The 18,149-nt window shown below is 54.1% G+C and overlaps 3 protein-coding genes across 3 annotated transcripts; 1 reads left to right on the top strand and 2 right to left on the bottom strand.

Moving 5' to 3' along the window:
* Positions 1-626: 626 nt before the first annotated feature.
* CkaCkLH20_12023 (flocculation suppression protein) lies at positions 627-2,450 on the bottom strand (the record flags this gene model as incomplete). Its single annotated transcript, XM_038894737.1, has 5 exons — positions 627-1,435; positions 1,504-1,923; positions 1,977-2,044; positions 2,095-2,193; positions 2,248-2,450. The coding sequence occupies 5 exons, from the start codon at positions 2,448-2,450 to the stop codon at positions 627-629; spliced, it is 1,599 nt and encodes a 532-aa protein (XP_038739994.1).
* Positions 2,451-10,715: 8,265 nt separating this feature from the next.
* CkaCkLH20_12022 (uncharacterized protein) lies at positions 10,716-13,313 on the bottom strand (the record flags this gene model as incomplete). Its single annotated transcript, XM_038894736.1, has 2 exons — positions 10,716-11,393; positions 11,463-13,313. The coding sequence occupies 2 exons, from the start codon at positions 13,311-13,313 to the stop codon at positions 10,716-10,718; spliced, it is 2,529 nt and encodes an 842-aa protein (XP_038739993.1).
* A 493-nt stretch (positions 13,314-13,806) lies between these two features.
* Positions 13,807-15,119, top strand: CkaCkLH20_12021 (WD repeat protein; the record flags this gene model as incomplete). Its single annotated transcript, XM_038894735.1, has 3 exons — positions 13,807-13,844; positions 13,905-14,070; positions 14,139-15,119. The coding sequence occupies 3 exons, from the start codon at positions 13,807-13,809 to the stop codon at positions 15,117-15,119; spliced, it is 1,185 nt and encodes a 394-aa protein (XP_038739992.1).
* Positions 15,120-18,149: the final 3,030 nt, after the last annotated feature.

Raw genomic sequence — 18,149 nt, 5'->3', positions numbered from 1 at the left:
CACATTCATTCCACTCTCACTCCAAAATGCAGTATCGCCAACACACAATTACACCCCCATATGGACAAATCCTGACAAATCCCGCCGCCGAGTGTCCGTTGGGTATTCCTCTTCCTAAGCTCCGACCGTAAAGATACAGCCTCCATCCGAGAGAGAACAATGTGAGAAAAGGGTCGCGGTCCGTACTGGATCTGTTGCTGTGGCATCGCAAGGGCGCTGAATTACAAAGACTCTGGTGTATGTCTTTCTTTTTCGTCACGCAAGCCGGCCGTGGATGCAGTAAAGATATGTATGAATCGATGGGCGGCGCAGAACTTTTTGACTCGAAGTATCCAGGTGGCCCATCCGCTTGGGCCCGAAGTTCGGCCAGTGAGATGGACCGACTATGTTGTGGCCGTGGGCTTCGTATACGTTTCGGATCTCGTTTTTTGATGGACGGCCGTGAAGAGGTATCCGTGCAAATCAAATCATCCTCGCCCGATCCCGGCTCCTCCTTCCTCTATACAGAAAAAAAATGTTTCCGATGTTCATCCGGTAATTACTACAAAAATGTACGAAGGTCTCGCGAGGCGCCGAAAGACGCGCCGCTTGCCGACTAGGCACACGAAGCTCGCAGTGATTCTTGCTCACTGCATCCGTTTTCGCTTGCGGTCGTCGTCGCCCCGAGGATCTTCGTCCTCGTCCTCCCTCTCGGCCGTATCTGTCGGGTTGAGAATATGAGCCATGCTGCCGCGGCGAGTTGGAGGTCCCGAGCTGTCTCTAACAGACAGATTCTTGTTCTCTCTATTCGCCGAGTTCCAGGACCAGTTGCCAAAGGTATCCCCGCCGCCGCCATTTGAGAACGGTGCAGGAGGGGTTGCAGGCCGCGAAAGAGGACGCGACTGAGTCGCACCCTGCAAGGAATAGGTCGATAACGACTCCCTAAGACGCTGATCCTCCGGTGCGAGTCGGCTGGGAGACGACGGCCACGGCCCCGAAGAAGGTCCTGAAGGGGGCCCGGAAGCAAAGGGTGGTGGAGCACTCGGCTGCCAGCCATGCGCACGAATGTCGGCAGACGTGTGACGCCTCGCGAGGCTTCCCGGGGGCGGCTCAACTTGGGCCAAGGGGTGAGGTCCGGGTGGAGGTGGAGGCGGCGCTCCTCTCAAGGGAGAAGAAGCCTGTGGCGCGGTGCCCCCGCCGATTGACCCGTAAGGTCGTCGCGTGCTGATGGACAAGTTGGAGGGTACGGGAGGTCGGTAGAAATTCTGCCCTCTGGGCTGAGGAACCGCAAGATTGGCTCGTCTAGGGTCATCTTGGGGCATTTGCCGCGGCGAGACAGGGGCATTTTCCACGTTGGAGAAGTACGCCCGGCTACTGGCGAAGGGCGATTCTTGAGGGTCGTCAATCGTCCGGAGCATATCGGCTTGTCGAGCCATCTCGGCCTGCAGACTGAGCACTGATCACCGATTGTTAGTGTCCGCATGTCTCTCATGAGTGCGTGTGAGTGGGTGTCGGTCGACTCACTGTCTCTGTGAACTGGGTTTTCGGGGCTGGGAACCAAGTTGAGAATGGTTCGCGACAGCTCTTGGTTGAACTGAAGGAGTCGCGACATGGTCTCCATCACAGCTTGTTGTTTGACGTGCATGTAGTGCGCATTCTCTTCACTTCTCTGCAGCCGCATGCTCATATCGTAGAGGGTATGCTCTAAACCGGACATTCGAGGGTCTGAGCCGTCGCTGGGAGGTGGCATCGGCTCCGAGGGTGTTCCCGGCTGGGAAGGACTTGGTTTAGAGTTGGGATATTCGCGATGAACCAAGGCGTGGCGGGAAGCTCTGCGCTTGATTTCGCGGAGCCCAACAAGATCCCCCCTCTTGAAGTTGCCATTTCCGTGCTTGAACTCCCACAGTGCCGTCTCGGGGTTAGTAGTGTGGAACACGTCGCTCACTGCGCAGGAAGTCAGCCCCATCGCGTGAACCTTGGCTGGGCGGTAGTCTGACCTTTGTGAAACCCGTACATATTCAGCTGTCGGACGAACGAGGAGATGTTGGTGTGCTTGAAGTATTGCCTGGGGATTTGTGAGCTGCAAAACGTACAGACCAGGACAGATCCACGTACGCGAGGACCTTTGAGAAGTCTGCCGAAGGAGACATGACAAAGCTCTCAGCACTGGCTGACCAGGAGATCAGATGCTGAATGCTAGGATCCTCAAGCATGCTAGGCAAGGTCAGCGAACCTGAACAAGCCGCTACCCATGACGAGGTTGCGTACCTATACAGCTTGTGTATGAAAGCTGTCTGGACAATCTTTGGCTGGTGGACCGCGGCGGCGGCGGCGGCCGGTGCTGCGGGCATTGTCATGGAGATGTTGGCAGACTGATCGGTTGGGGAAGTGTTCTTGCGGTCGCCGTTGGCGTCTGGGTCGTTTTTGGTCGAGGGTGAAGTGGTGCTAGGGTTCGAGGAGGTTATCTCCATTGGGTCGCCGGGAGATGGAGCAGACATCTGGATAGTCGGTGTTGGAGTCGGGATAGGTACGATTCGATTCGACGTCAGATTGGCATGGCCGTCGGCAGGCAGAGGAGCTCTCTGCGGACTCTCAGTCACAGTGGCCATCCCCTCTGCATGGCGCAAGGATGCAAGTTAGCTCGCAAGACACGGGCGCACAGAGTTGTGAGGGAATGCGGGTTGGGCGCGGCAGGGGCGAGGGAAGACGGGACCAGGGCGGCAGCAAGCGAGGCAGCGCAGGACCTAGGCAGATGATTGAGGGACTTGTCTCACCTCATGGCTTCGTGGGAGAGCAGGCGCGTGAGCGTGTGCTGGGTCGGTAGGCGAGGGAAAGGAGTTTGAGGCACGACAGAGAAAGAGGTGGAGGCGCTCAGGGGTTCGTTCCTGTTGGTGTTGGCAATGGAGCCGGAGTCGAGCAACGAGAAGCTCGTAGGGGATTTGACATGTGTCTGTTGGCTCGGAGTAGAAGGGCAATTGGCGACTCGCAATGTTGAGGTTGATTGATCAGGATGAAAAGGGACGGGGCGGTTGACAAAACGTGCGTGGTGCCGTCGCCGTCGCCGTCGGTCGGGTTCGCGAGGTCTGGCTGTTTCTTTGTCCCGACTAAGTAGCTCCCAGCTGTGGTCGGGCTTCGCGTAGCAGCCTGTCGGTTTTACCAACGGATCGGTTAGCTGGAATATAACGAGACGGAATTGGACAATATGCAGGTGTCGATATTCAAGACTGGCGACAGGAGAGGGACGAATGTGTGGTGTAGAATGCGAGTGAGGTGGAAGTGTCGAAGTTCTAGAGTTCGAAAAGAAGGAGAAGGGTTGTCGGAGGTCAGGGCGCGGCCGGCAAAGTGACAAGTGACGACGAATGGGGGGACGAGCAAGGACGAAGGACCGGGGGGGGGGGTGTGCGTGTTTGCTGGCAAAGGTTAAAGTGGCTCGACTACCTTATCCATCCGTACTTGGATCGATAGTTGGTCGGATCTGAGAGGAGAGAGTGAGAGTGAGAGAATGAGAAGGATTGGAAGGACGGCGAATGGAGATGGGAGAAGGGGAAACGGGAGTGCGAGAAAGTTAGGAATGAAGAACTGGTAGAATGTCTAAGGTACGCATGAAATGGAACAAACAATGGAAGAGTCAAGTTGAGATAAGGTACCTACCTACCCTACGAGTGATCTAATTATCATCTACCGTTACCTTACTTGAGGTATCGACCCAACTTGACGCGTGGTGAAGCCAGCCCAGTCCAATGCCAGCCAATGCGGGCAGTGGAGGTGAGGTAGGTAGGCAGGTAGGTAAGGTAAAGTAAAGGTGCGGATACTAAGCTTAGTACCTAGGTGAGGTATGCGGTACAGCCATGGACATCAATAGAATACTAGGTGCACAAACAGAGTGAGGTATTATTTGGCGAAACACTCAATGAATAGTGGAGGTATCAGAGAACAGAGGTAGAAAAGGAGAAAAAGGAGAAAGGGAGTGAGAAGGAAAAGAGGTAAGGAGATTCCCGTCAATCCAAATGCGCCATAGAGCGAAAGTGGGAGAAGGAGGGAGATGTGGCGCCTTCCGCCTGTGCCTGTGCCTGTGCCTGCCCGTCCCACTGAGGTGATTGAATAGGTAGGTAGGTTCCTTAGGTACCTTAGCAACCTCAGGTACCTGCCTTACCTTATGTTCAGTGGAGGATGGTGGAAGTTGAAGATGGCATCTGATTGATTGGTCCTCAGGGGGGGTGAGGGGCAGTCCTTTTTTTTTTTGCCATGGGGCGGACCACTTTTGATCAATCCATAGGTACCGACCTACCTAGGTAAGGTATCTAAGCTAGGTATCTACCTTACTTCAGGTACACGCAGGCGGAATAAGGTATTTAGGGCCCTCGATAATGAACATGGAACGGATTAAGGTAGGTAGGTGAACATGGACAACACTCAACACCACGACCCGACAGCATCGGCCGCCATCATCCTCATTAATCACAACAAATATCGGCACAGGGACTTGAGAACAAGGCCAGATACAGAGAGAGGGTTAACCAATGTCCCTACCACGTACCTATGTCAGGGGACAAGTCTGCGCGAGACTAGCAGGCTGCAGCCACAGCACCTTGCCTCATGAAGGAAGGCAGGTCAAGGCATGGTACGGCATGGCTATGGCATCTTACATAAGGTAGTACGCATCCATTGTTACTTTCAGAGAGATGACGCCGCAGGGGCCGTACCGCTCAGCGTCAGAGTTTGGCTCGCCTGTCTGTGTCTGTGTCAGCGTCAGCGTCTGCGTCTGCGTCTGCGCCTGCCGTGGATCTGAATCTGAATCCGAATCTGAATCTGAGTCGCAGAGGCGCTGGGCCTTGGAGCACATGTCACCAAGATGAGATGAAATATCGTTAAACCACCCAAGATGAGAAAGGTAAACTAGAGCTACCTAGTACTTCAACATGAGGTGAGTTAACCTAACGTCGGGTGCCTTGTAATCGTGCCTCAACACCTTATTGGTAAGAAAGAAACCCCTGGCGGAATATCCTTCCAGAACGAGCACAGGTTCCAGATGGTTCTGACAATACTCTGAACAGGTGACAGGCTCAGAGGAAGAAGACATCGACGGCCCTTGGACGTATCGTGTCCGTGGAGCTGAAGGCAAGGGGCCGAGTGGCCAAGCCTTGTAGATGGATAGTGTATCCGTAGTCGTAGCTACATGAGCTGAGGAGAAAGAAAGAGCCGACCTCGGCTCAGCCAATCTGACTGGCACAAAGAAATCAGAGCTGACTATCTCTACATAGTATTACTGGGCCAGCGACGTGGAGGCAACAGAGCCGTCCCGTCGTTGTACTACCTTAGGCAAGGTGAGATATCTATCTGTCTGTACCTAAGCTGAGGTACGAAGTACAAAGCCGGCATAAGGCAATGGAAGCATGGAACATCGGGTGAAGTACCCATCACATTCATGCCCCTCTTCGGGCATTGTGTTTTGATCATTTCCTGCGCTTCATGCCCTTCTTCCCGCATCTTTTCATACCGGATCGTTATTTCAACGTGTCGGTAAAGCTGGAGCATAAGGTAGCCAAGGGCAGCTCAAGCTATGATCAGCATTGGGTCATAACCACGGGCTCCTCCGTACCTACCCGTGGACGTGCCGCAGACCTGTCAGCGAGATGCCCGCACAGGAGGCACCCTAAGACCGTAGCGTGTGAAGCCATCGACTCGACAGGACATCACTTTGTTTTAGCATTGCACCTCAAATCAGCCGCTGCTCCTTACCTTACCTTTCCTATCCGTACATGAGGTAGGTGCGTAAGGTAAGGTAGGTGACCTTTCAATCTTTTCCCTCCGTGGCTTTTAGCAGCCAGCAAATTCGGGGTTGTCTTCTCACCTTAGTACCTGGCCGGTATCTTGATTCGTACCTCGAACAGCCGAGTCTCGTGAGTTCCCTTCCATTTATCATCATCATCAATCATCTCCTCCCCCATGTCAACCACCCCAGTCGACGCCTCTCCCTGATCATCCCCCAATCTCGAGTCTTAGCTTAATCTCACATCAACCCCGGAACCAGCAACCAGCAACCAGCGCGCCTTGTGCCAAAAAAAAAAAATTATTCGACTCCTTTGCTTCTGAGGCAGAGGATATCACTCCCATCCCTCCGTCTTCGCTTTCTTTTTCCGTTGCTCGCCTCCTTCTCTGACATGCTGTCTCAATCATACATCCCAAGATCTGGTTCCCAATCGCCACCGCCTGGTCGCACAAACGCAGTTATGTAGTTATGTGCGTGTGTGCCAGCAAGAGCTCTGTGTGAGTGGAGATGCCCTCAAGCCCTTCGAAAGCGCAACGCAGTACGGATACCGTTGTGCATACAGATTACAGACTATACATATACGTAGTCGCATAGCACCGACACTGGACTCTCTACCACACCAAGAATCCCCGTCGCTCTGCTCTCACTCTGCTCCCTATCCCGTCTTTATTCTCTGCGCCCGCAGCCGTTTGGACTTATTAGTCTACCAGACAAGCTGCTTAGAGTGCCCTTCAAGTCGGTGTTTAGGTGTTAAATGGCAACCATCCCCGGGTAAGTCGACACCCCCGCGCCATCATAACATAAGGCTGGACCTGGGCCTAATACCACGACGACGACACGAACAACACTAACAACACCGACATTACTGACGAAGTCAATTAGCCCGGGCCAGTAGGTAGCGCTAGTCACCCACAACCACCAAGCAGCCGCCTCTTGAAGTTTGAACAGAATCTTGATCAACCGTCGTTCAAGGAGAGATGCACTCGGCTTCGCTTCGCTTCGAGCCTGTGCCCTGTGCTCTGTGCACCGCCCCATCCATGGCACTGCGAACAGTCCAGAATTTGGCATGTGGAGTGGAAGTCCTCATCAAACAGACATGGAATCTTGAATATGCAGTAGCGAGTGGCCCCAGACTCGCTCAGAGCGGCTTCTGGTGTTGCCCAAGCCAATGCCTCTCTCTCTGTCTCTGTGTCTAAGCTATGTCTCTGTCTCTGTCTCTGTCCATGTCTCTGTCCATGTCTCTGTCTTCGCGTCTTGGTTGTCTTACCGTGGCGTGATGATGGACCCTACCACTCGCCAATGACGGTCGTTCCTTACACCCTTCAAAGGGGACCATCATCTCGAACCAAGGTTCAAAGCTAGTGCTGCTTGTGAGAGCTAACGCAGGGCCGCCATGAGCACAGGAACCGCGGAACCTTTGACCCGGCCAGACGGTGCGCGTCTGTTTCAACGGCTTCCCCCTTCTCGCGACGATATCCCCACCACTACTACTCCGGGCGTCCACCAGAACCCGAGCTTCTCATCTCTAATAAGCATTCGACCTGGGGAATCCGTTGTTCCGTCGTTATCCAGCCGCAGATGGAGAGGCTTGAGCGAAGCGACGCAAAGCGGGATTCGAGCCGCGGCCGCGGCCGTCAATCACGGACAGTCTTTCACGTCCATGCCCATCCACAAGCATGGAAAATTTTGGATGCGGTGGAGTGAGTGCCCAATGATGGTGTGCTAGGTAGCCCGAATACGATCCCTGACAGACATCATCAACGTGAAAGGATATGAATCGCAAAAGTGGACAAGATCATTTATCGATGATTCGGGGTCGGTAGAAGAGTATTCGTACACTCCAAACGTACGAACAGTGTGCCGTCAATCTGTACATGTGCCGCTCCTGTGCAGCGTGCCCTTGTCTTTTCGGAAAGAAAATATTCTCGAACGCCCTAGGTTGAGTCGCGAGAAGGGTTGACGTGCAGACGCGAGGAGGTCCCCTGACGATGACCTGGCAGCTATGTCTATGACAACCAGGGAACGATCCGCGGACAGAAGCCGCCTAGACTAACACGGTATCCGTATCACCCTGGCTCTGGCTCTACCGCAGCATGCTGCCCTCGAGGCGCGAAAAGACTCACGGCTTCGCTATTGCTCATGCACCGGGCGGGTCAACCTAGAGCCCTGGATTTTCCCCCTGCAATCCCTGCTGCTCGATGGAGTTGAGACGACGCTATCACGATGTTCGTAGAACGGCGACTTGTTCCCCTTGGGAACGCCCCTACCTACCTACCTACCTATGTATCCGTACATATACACTATGTACACTACGTACGATTCCCGTGTCTGTCTGCGAACACGCCACAACCAACGTCCGTCGTCTGTCGTCGCTTGATTATGATGGACACCGAAACCGACATCGACACCGATACCGTACGTGATCATGAACATGATCGTTCAGAACCTTCAGCAGTGCATCTTGCAGGGTACCCACATGGCATGGCATACAGTTCGTTGCCCTGCATACAGTTGAACCATCTCCTACGTTTCGCCGAGCAAGCAGAAGCAGAAGCAGAAGCAGAAGCAAACATCGAATTCACATGCCCGACTCTGAGCCGACCAACCAACCCATGAACCACTTACCTGTCAGGTAGCCCAGGATAGCTTCAATAGTTGGTTAAGCTTTTCTACCTACCTAGGCATGGACAAAGCTGCAGTGGTTATCTGCCCAACATCTGGACCTCTTCCTCGTGCAACGTGAAACGGTAAAGGTTCGTTGATCTATCTAGTACTTCGTACCCCAGCATTCAAAGTACGTCAGGGGGTAACCCCCATAACAATAATGGCCTAATTACGCCCAAAGATGCTACACAGCCGTCCAGTTTCCGACGCGTTCTCGAGAGCCATTCGCATCCTTCCGGTTCAACGATTTGACTTCACCCCAAACGACAATGGTTGTGGATGGCGGCCTGAGCGAACGAACCGCAGTCTCAACGTTTCAGCAGGACCGCCCTAGCCTTGCGATGATGAAGGAATGCTATGCTACGCTATACACTAGATGCCAATTAATTTGCCAACTCGACGTCCACGGCGCAACGAGTACAACCGACATGCGACATACGACAGTCCACACGCTGTTGATCCGACAAATTCTTCAACGCGCCATCATTGACGACTTTCTTCGCTACCTTACGACTCCAGTGTTTCCCAGCTGATCCGCTTTCAATGTAACGCGGACCGGCTCCGGCCAACCCTCTCTCCAAGTACTACTCTATCTAGCCGTACTCGTCCATGTCGTCTACATACGCATACGGATGCTGCGTACGTATCCTACTCTCTCAGCTTTGGACGTCTACGTAACATCGCCCGACCTGCCTTTAACACTAGAAGTTCGATCCCTGAGTGGCTCTTGGTGCTTCCCCGGGAGATTCCTTGTGATATCGGACACTGGAGCCCGCCCGGCTCTCCCCCACACTCCTCCATCTTGCATCGGGTTTTAGCTTTATCGCCGTTCAAGGCATAAGATGGTGTTTTGACAGCGCGAAGCACCCGACTACTTCAACGGTGCTATCTTACCAAGTACCCATGCACTTACAAAGCTCACAACCGAGATCCTCCGCATGCGATTAAACTTTGATGCTCGATGAGATGCGATCCCGTCGCATACCGGATATGGTTGTTCATCCTTCCGCTGCCTTGCTTAGCTACCGGTCAACGTCTCATACCAATTCTGCGAGAAGCACGCAGCTAGCAGATTGCAATCAAATCGTGGATGCGAGCGGCGACAGCTTTACGCCACGGTCTCATGCCGCGAGTAGCTCACTACATTCGCCTCAAAGTACCATCTTGCAACATGTCAATGCCAGCCTGGAACCTCAGCTTCTCGTTGTGCCGTGTCGGCCGGAGCACTGGGGCCGCTGTGCCTATACGGCCTGTTCCGGTCTGGGTTTCCGCGATTCCTGCACCCGCGGAACCGACGTTGTCAAGTTCGGCTGGGTCTCCCGAGAGGGCAAAAAAAAAGAAGAAGAAGAAAACCATGAGCACGGGGTGCATGGACAGGGGCCGAGGGACTGGCCCAGCCAGCCCAGGACGAGGCATCTTGCCCTTGATCAACACCAGACGAGACGATACCGTAACACTGTCACAATTTCAAGGGCCCAAGTTGGGCTGAGATATATTACGCCATATCTGAAAGTTAGCTTTGTGAACAAGCTGACTCCTTCTCACGCACACTCTCACACACTCCCTCCGCCTCTCTCCCGGAGCAAGAAAGGGTACCCATTCGAAGCTGAGTTGCTTTGCTCTCTTCGGAGCTCCCAACTTACTTTGACGGAGGAGTGTCGGATCCGGGTTCGCGCGTGTTTGGCCTCATGCACCCGCCCAAGTCAGAAGTTATGCCGTCAGCCGCCAGTAAACTCAAGTTTCCCCAGAGGACGGGCGGGACGTGCTACCACCTTGCCAGGACACTAGCTATTGTAAGGTCCGCGACAGCATGGGTGGAGGGATGCTGTGATAGCTACCTGACATGCTCGTGCTCCGAAATCGAAACTACGCAGGACGTGTATTGAAGACGAACTGTACAGCATACCATCACTCAGGCGCGAATTCGACATCGACAGGAGAGGTTTCCGCGACGAGCCCATGGTGGTCCCTGCTCCGTCAACGACGCTCTTCCTAACATTAGTCGTTCTATTGGTCTTCCCACATTATAAACATGACAAGAAACACACAATGGTGACCCAGACCACGCCAGCATACCCAATTGCTAGTCATTAACGCGCAACACCCAGAAAGACAAACGCAGACCACTTGTTGTCTTTTTCGTAGTATCATCCAAACGCCTCTTTTGCCGATACTGACGGGAGGAGCCCCCCATCCAAACAACCATGAAACCCACCGTTGCCCCCGCAGCCGGGGCGACGGGGATTTCCCCTACACCTTTTTTTTTGAAGCTGCCGCAATAGGCTGGATGAATGGAAGAACTCTAAAGCTCGTCGTCAAGGTCCATGCCGCCAACCCTCCGCTCTCCGATCTCGCGGATCTTGTCTCCCAGGATCGACCGCCCGTACCGCTCCGCAACCTTGCCCGCGGCCTCGATCATGCGGCCCGTCCGATCACGCATAAGCCCCACCATCTCGAGCGCGCGCATGCCTCGCTCCTCACCCTCTCGGCACTCGATGGCCAGCATCTGGAGCAGCGTCTTATCAAATTCGAGCTCGAGGCGTGCCAAGCCGGCTCGCTGCGACAGCGTTGAGTCGGTATGGTCGATCAGATCGCGCAACTGAGCAGTCTGTACGCCAGAGAGAAGGAGCTTCTGCTCCAATTTGCGTGACTCGCGGCGGGATTGATCCTCATCCTCGTCCTGTTGATCAGCGGAGTCTGTGTCCGGCGCCGGAAGCGGGACGGAGCTAACGGGCACGGAGAACTCGAATTCGGAGAGCAGGGGCCGGGGAAAGTAAGGGTATTGATCCCCGCCCTTGAGGATTATACAGTGGAATCTGTTGTCGGCCACGGCGATGGGCCAGTACGTCTCCGTCTTTCGCCCAGACGCCAGACGCGGGAGAAGCTTTGTATCGAGGAGGGGAACCCAGCAGGCGCGAGATGGCTTTCGCCAGTGAAGCAGCGTCAGAAGCGTACCTGTCGAGTCATAAATGCAAGGATCCTGAGTTGGGGTTCGTCAGTGAGTCCACGACATATCTGAAGAAAGGGGGGATTGCTACTAAGCACTCACGCCATTGTCCGAGAAGAAGACGCTCTGCAATGTCGCGCCATCGGGTAGTGCGACTGTGTCTTCGTTTTGGCAGATCTCATCCCGCTTGACGTTTTCAATCGTGTAAAGGAGACGGGCGTTACCATCGGCCCCGACGGCGCCATTGCCCATGGTAATGACGTAGTCTCGCCAGCTTGCGCAGGTGACCATGGGGGTGCTCTTGGGGCGGTAAACCCGGTATGGAACGCCAAAGAGGGTGTAGATGCGGACGTAGTTGGCGGTGGTGGTGACGGTGATGAATGAGTCACTCAGCGACATGGCAACGACGGCTTCTCCCTTGGGAAGCTGCGTGCGCCAGTCAGTTCGTTGCGTCCATGTCTCGTGAGGCCGATAGAAGATTGTCGCCGGGGAGTCGTCGCGAGGGGGACAAGAGAATAGTGCGCCGTGCTCTGTCAGACATGCCTTGTCATAAAGGTACGTGTCTGTAAAGTGGAAGTCACGGTGGAGCTCGTGATCGTAGAACTCAACCGTAACAGTATTGTGGCCGTCCTGGTCGACTGTCCAAACGACGCCGATCAAGTTCAGACAGAGGTACTTGCGGTTGCCGCGCCAGGGTGTTGACCCGGGCTGGAAAGCTTCATGGAACTTAGGCTCCATAAGGCGGCGCTTGCTTGCATGCTCGCCATCATCGCCGCCGTCGTGCGCTCGTTTTTTCCCTGAAGCGTAGCCGGCACCGTCATCGTCAACGACGAAGTCGTCGCCATCGTCGTACCCGTCTGCTCCGTTCAAGAATGAATCCAAGCTGCCCAGCGAGTCACGCCGCGGGCGCGAAGGGATACCCGCTTTGGCGCCGTTCGCCTCTGGCCTCCTGGCATTGTTGGAGATCTCGAGCAAGGGGTCATGAATGAATGGCGCAGGCTGACGCGGCAGCTTCAGAAGCCCTTCGAACTGCTCAGAGATGAGGTTTGGGTAGATGTAAACCTCGCCGTCAGACGTCGTAAATGACAAGAGGTTGTCCTTGGGGTGCCAGGCAATGTCAATGACATTGCTGTAGTCAAACTTTTGGACCACGCTCTGCGTTTTGGTCTCCCAGATCAGGATCTTCCCGTCCTTGCCCGCAGTAGCTAGCAAGGCACCGTTCGGAGACCACGCAAGCGCTGTGATGTCTCCCAAGTGACCGTTCGGAAACGCCCTCTGCTTCTCCCAGTCGTTCTTGGATATCACCTGCACATCATGCATCGGTGTGGGCACTGCGAACGCTCTGCCATCGGGATGCCATGCAATCTTGGCCGACGTCTCTGAATCCGAGTCCAGGGGCCCAATAACGCCCTCCACTTTGCGAATCAGCTCAGGTTGGTCCGCCGTCAAGGAGTAGACGTAGATGACCCCGTCCGTACACGCCAGCGCAAGCAATCCACCCTTGGGGTCAAAGGCAAGATGTTTCGTTGGCCGTCCATGCTCCTTCAATGTGCGCATCTGCGAATTGTCTTGCGCGTCGACAACTTTGACAGTCAACTCGTCACTTGCCACGGCGCACAACTTCCCGTCAGACGACAGCGCAACATCTCGCACAGGAAGCGACGTGCGGACCAGATATCGCTCGAAGGACGTATTTTCCACGCTGTAGACGCTGACCGTGCCGTCCTCCGACCCGACCACGAAGAAATCATCGGCCGCCGCAACCGCAAAGTTCTGCTCGGGGCACTCGTCGATGTTGTACGGCTCGCCGTCATGATGAGTGCGATATAGGCGGATTGTGTTGTTGGAGCCGACAGTGACGAGGCGCGCGCCGGAGGAGGTGTAGGCGAGGCGAGTTGTGCCCGTTGTATGGGCTGGCCGTGGCCGTGGTTTTGGGGCAAGGGAGGAGGCCATATTCGTACTTGATTAGGGGAATTGGTTCGTGTGAGTTTCTGGACACTTGTAAAGTTTTGTGTGCTGGCCGGGGAGGAATCGAGGATCGGAATACTCGATGGGCAACAGTATCCGGTGTCGACGATGGACGAAGTGGGCGATGGTGGTGGACAACCTGAAGTAAGAAAACGCGTCCTCACGCGTCCTGTCGCGAAATCAATTAAAGCATTTGACAGGGATCGCACCCCGCCAGGTACGTGCCTGAGAAGTAGACCACCACAAACCACCCGGTACCAGCTGGTCACCACTCATTTTTCTGAACTAGATCGCAGGTGATGAGAAATACGGATTGTGAATTCACCGGGCGGTCTGGACGTATTCGATCAGGCACCAGTCTATTGTCGCGCCATCTATTTCACCTCTCTAACCTGGTGAGAACTTTTGGCAAAACTTGCAACGACTTCCGTCTATCACAGCCTAAAATTTCATAGGTGTATTGGACGGGTGAATCAAGATGGAGTCATCAAACCAGGAACACTTCTTCGAGACAGAGTAAGAACCAGTCTTGAAATCCGCTTGTGGACTACATGTCGCGTGCTGATCCAACCCCAGCGCCCAACAAGTCAAGAGGCAGCAGCGTGCCAAGAAGGAGGAAAACGCCTTTGGCAACCCGCTTCGCCTGACCTCCAAGGTCCTGGCTGTGATACCGGACCCGAGGAAGCCGCAGACGGTCTTCACCGCCGAATCCGGTGGCAGAGTCTCGCGGATAGATACCGAGGTACGAGATAACCCCGTCTTTTGTTAGTCCTCGACTGAGAAGAAAGACGTTATCTGACGTGGAGACAGACCCGAAGCATAAGCGCAAAGTACACAGGTCCCTCCGTCCCTGTAACATGCCTCAGCATCGGCGGTCCAGAGGGAAACACCCTCTTTGCCGGAAGTTGGGACAAGACGGTATGGTCATGGGATATCTCCACCCGCAAGCCCACCCGCCGGTATGACGGACACTCCGACTTCGTCAAAGCCATCGTTTGCGGCAAGATTGGCGACAAGCACGTCCTGGTCAGTGGCGGCGCGGATAAGAAGATCATCGTTTGGGACTTGGAGAGTGGCCGCAAGTTGCATACGCTCCAAGACTCTGCTTCCAGTGCGAGCATGATGTCGCTGCAGTCCCTTGCCGTCGATCCCGTCCTGAGCACGAAGGAGGAGATTGTGGTTGTGAGCGCCAGCAGTGATCCGCATATTCGCCGGTGGAAGGTTGCTATCGACGGATACTCGCAACTTCCCATCGAGGCGAAAGGAGATTCAGAGGAAATTCTCACGATCCAGGAACACGAGACGAGCGTTTACAAAGTGGTCTTCGATGTCACGGGGGATGAGGTGGACCTCTGGACTGCCAGCGCGGACGGCACGGCAAAATGTTTACTGCGAGAAAAGGCCTTCAAGGCAGAAGACGTGTTCGAGCACGGTGATTTCGTTAGAGCCATTGCTCTGACGAACGATTGGGTCGTCACGGGCGGCATCAGCCAGATCATCAAGATCTGGGATCGCACGTCGGGGAAGTTGTACGCTGCTATTGATGCGCACTTTGACGAGATCACGGACCTGATTGTGTTGAGAGATCTGGCAGGCAGAGAGGATGTGCTGTGCAGTGTTGGCATCGACTGTACCCTTCGAACTTGGCCGCTTGATCGGAAGGGTCTAGATGGGGTCGTCGAAGAGATCAAGGCTGCGGCGGAAGGGAAGGAGAAAACGGAAGAGAAGCAGGGAGACCTGATGACGGCCGATGAAGAGGCCGAGCTGGCCGCGTTGATGGAGGATGATTGAACGTTTGTCGAGTCAACGCGAAGTCAAAACTCTTTGCATGTGCGTTGTAGCACCTGAATCCCGGTTATTTTGTGCCTAAAAGATCGATCATGCGATAGTCATCATCTGAGCCGTGAAGATATGATCTCGGTGGCACATTGGGTGCCGGGACATCGGTTGCTCTTAGGTTTGCCGTTGTCTTTCCAATTCTTCGAAGGTAGTTTATCTTCTTGATGTCCTGAGATTGCAAATGAAGACAGCTTGTCACAAGAGCAGCGATAATGACACCAGTCTCTAGGAGACATCAAACTGCTGCATGAGGTCTGGATCCGCGAGATTTCGGACAGTGTTGCTTTTTGTCGCAGCCGTTGAGCCGGATATGTTGGACTTGAGACTAACTAACAACGGCCTTCGCTCGAGGGTTTTGTTGGCCCAAGACGTGATATCATAACTCCTGACCTTTGGAACTTGTTGCGGCGTCGGAAACACCACCATATTGACGACGACCTGGTCACCTGAGCCAAGCATCGAGGATACAGTCGCTTACGGTATAGAACACGGCTTATGCGGAACATTTTATCCAGCGAGCATGGAAATATTCACAGCGCGACCATTTTCACTGTCGCCTGCCGGCTTGATGTCTAGGAGTCGTAGACTTGCGAGTCTAGCCGATATCGCTGCATTTCATTTAGTCCGCCGACATTACTAGCCGAGTTGATGATTTGGACCAAGCTTACCGGCATGATCTTTGGCAGGAACTGGGATTTTCAAGGGCAGCAGATTCCATCTAGGCGGGCGTGGCTGTCCGAGAGGCCGGGCAAGTCATTAGCACTCAATATCCAGAAAATGAGTGGCGTAAATGATTCAAGCTCGAAGTGCGAGAAGCCGTCTGTCCAGACCCAGACAACGCACTGGATGCTAGCCTTTGATAGTGCTCTGCAGCAACCCTTGAGCTGCCGACCAGCTGAAATAGTCTTGCCAGGCCCCCTGGACTCTTTGCGGGACGGTGCAGTAACGTTTTGAGCATGTTGCCTGGAGATACGAAGTAGGAGGCAAAGCGGTTATACCTTAGAGATGGGCTCGTTTCTTGCAATATACCTGCTGCATAGTAGGGAGCCTGCGAGACTATGTGGCTTGTGTTCCTGACAGCGTGAACAGACGCTCTCCAAAGATCAGTTGATGGGCCTCGGTTCCGTCGCTACGAGAAATGAAAGCGCCGTCTCTCGACTACCAAACCGCACGGGTGATCTAAGGTGGGCTCTTCCCTTTGCCACCATGCGCGGTGCTACCACCAGCTGGTCTCAATAAACAGAACAGTGGCGGCGGCTGGTAGTTGCTCGTTGCTAGCGACGTTGGTTTGCATGATGTCGATGCCTCGTATCGAATCTTCCGAGCAGATGCCTTAGTTGCGCTGATTGTGTAGAGCCAGTATCTAGTGAATTACTATGTATTGTAATATCCGGCTAGGGAAAAAAAAAAAGTATTTATCCAATGAAATTATGCTCCCGGCAGTTTGATATCTATTGAATCACAGCGGTGAACATACACGAACACGACATATGTTTGTGCGTCGTATGTGGATGGAGAACCACCGGGCATTTCCCCTGCCCCTGCAGAATGGGCGGTACAACAAACAGAGAACTGCAAGGGGACGCAAGCCGCTGCGGAGGGAAACGTGGTAGGGAATATGACAGCGACTAATATCTCGCGTGGTCCGGATCGAAGTAACGGTGTAACTAGGGCCCCTTCTCGACGTTGAGGTTGTCGTACAACAAAGAGGGGCGTTTAGCCCGTTTCGAGCCCTTTCACCGCCATCTCTGATGATGAAATCATGTAACCGAGGAGACCGATTCGAAGAAAGCAAGTGAACGAGGTTGGTGACGAGGAAACATTAAAGGCTGACGGGACGAGCCTTCGAACAACTTCCTTGTCGGCGATCCAAGCGCACAGGGCAATCAATGTGGGTGCGGATTATGGACGATCGATCGTCCATCCAGCTGGGTTGGTGGAGACGGAGGGGCGCTAATCAAGACCGCAGATCGTTCTCTTGTCAGAGAGACTCAAGCTGGCCAGATGAGATACGAAGGCGATGGCGTAGTGGACGCGTTATTGGCTGGTGCTTAGGGGTAGACCAAAAGACGAACGCGTTCGCCATTTGCGAGTTACACAACCGTGCCAGAAGGATCGACCAAGGTTTTGAGATGCAGTGCAAGTGAGATGAGAGACATTTTGGCGGTGGTGGTGGTGGTGGTGGTGGTGTTATGCAACGTCGGACGGCGTCCTAGTTATTTTCGCCTCTCAAGGACGACGACATAAACGACACCAGGAGCAAGACGACAAACGGTCCGCAGGCACGATCGATCCCTGACAAGTTGACAAGTAATGGGTCGCAGGGCGTCGTAGCTTTGAAGGGGTGGGTAAAGAGAGACTGGCTTGATGCCTGCACGTTCAGTCGTTAGGTGGGGGGGTCGGCCGTGCAATCCCAATAGCGTTTGCTGTCTCGTATTAAGTCACAGATGTTGAGTGCTGCATACTCTCGATGGTATGTGGTCGCGCCTGTCTCTCCATACGCGACAAACACCCGAAGGCGAAGTGAGAAGCGAGATTTTGGGTAAAGGCTTGGTGTCGGACTTGTCTGACGGGCTGAAAAGGTAGAGAGGCGCAAGTGCAGGTGCAGACCGAATACCTTGGTACCGCATAGTGTGCCCTGGTTCAGAGTTCCGGCTAGAGGCAAATGATTCGAGATAGAGTTGAATTAGCGGCGCATTTCAAGGATCCGATCACACCTCAGGTTCTTGCCTGTTGTGTGCCTCGGTGGGCGGCGGCGGCGGCGGCGCAGGAGTAATAGTGAAGAGGGGGGCTGCCAGATGAAACCTGTGCGATATGGATTTGTGATGCTCCAACAGGCCAAATTTGCCCGCCTTCTTCAAGCTCGAACGGCGATTGTTTGCAAATGTCAAAGCTACAGGTTTTATGCTGTGGGCAGAAGAAAGGCAGGCCAGGCCAATAAGTCGACAGGCATTGACGAAAGTAATGGAAGAAACCTACCTT

The sequence above is a fragment of the Colletotrichum karsti genome (genome assembly GCF_011947395.1).
Source record: "Colletotrichum karsti strain CkLH20 chromosome Unknown Scaffold53, whole genome shotgun sequence".
NCBI lineage: Eukaryota > Fungi > Ascomycota > Sordariomycetes > Glomerellales > Glomerellaceae > Colletotrichum > Colletotrichum karsti.
This window is presented reverse-complemented; position numbering and strand designations above follow the sequence as displayed.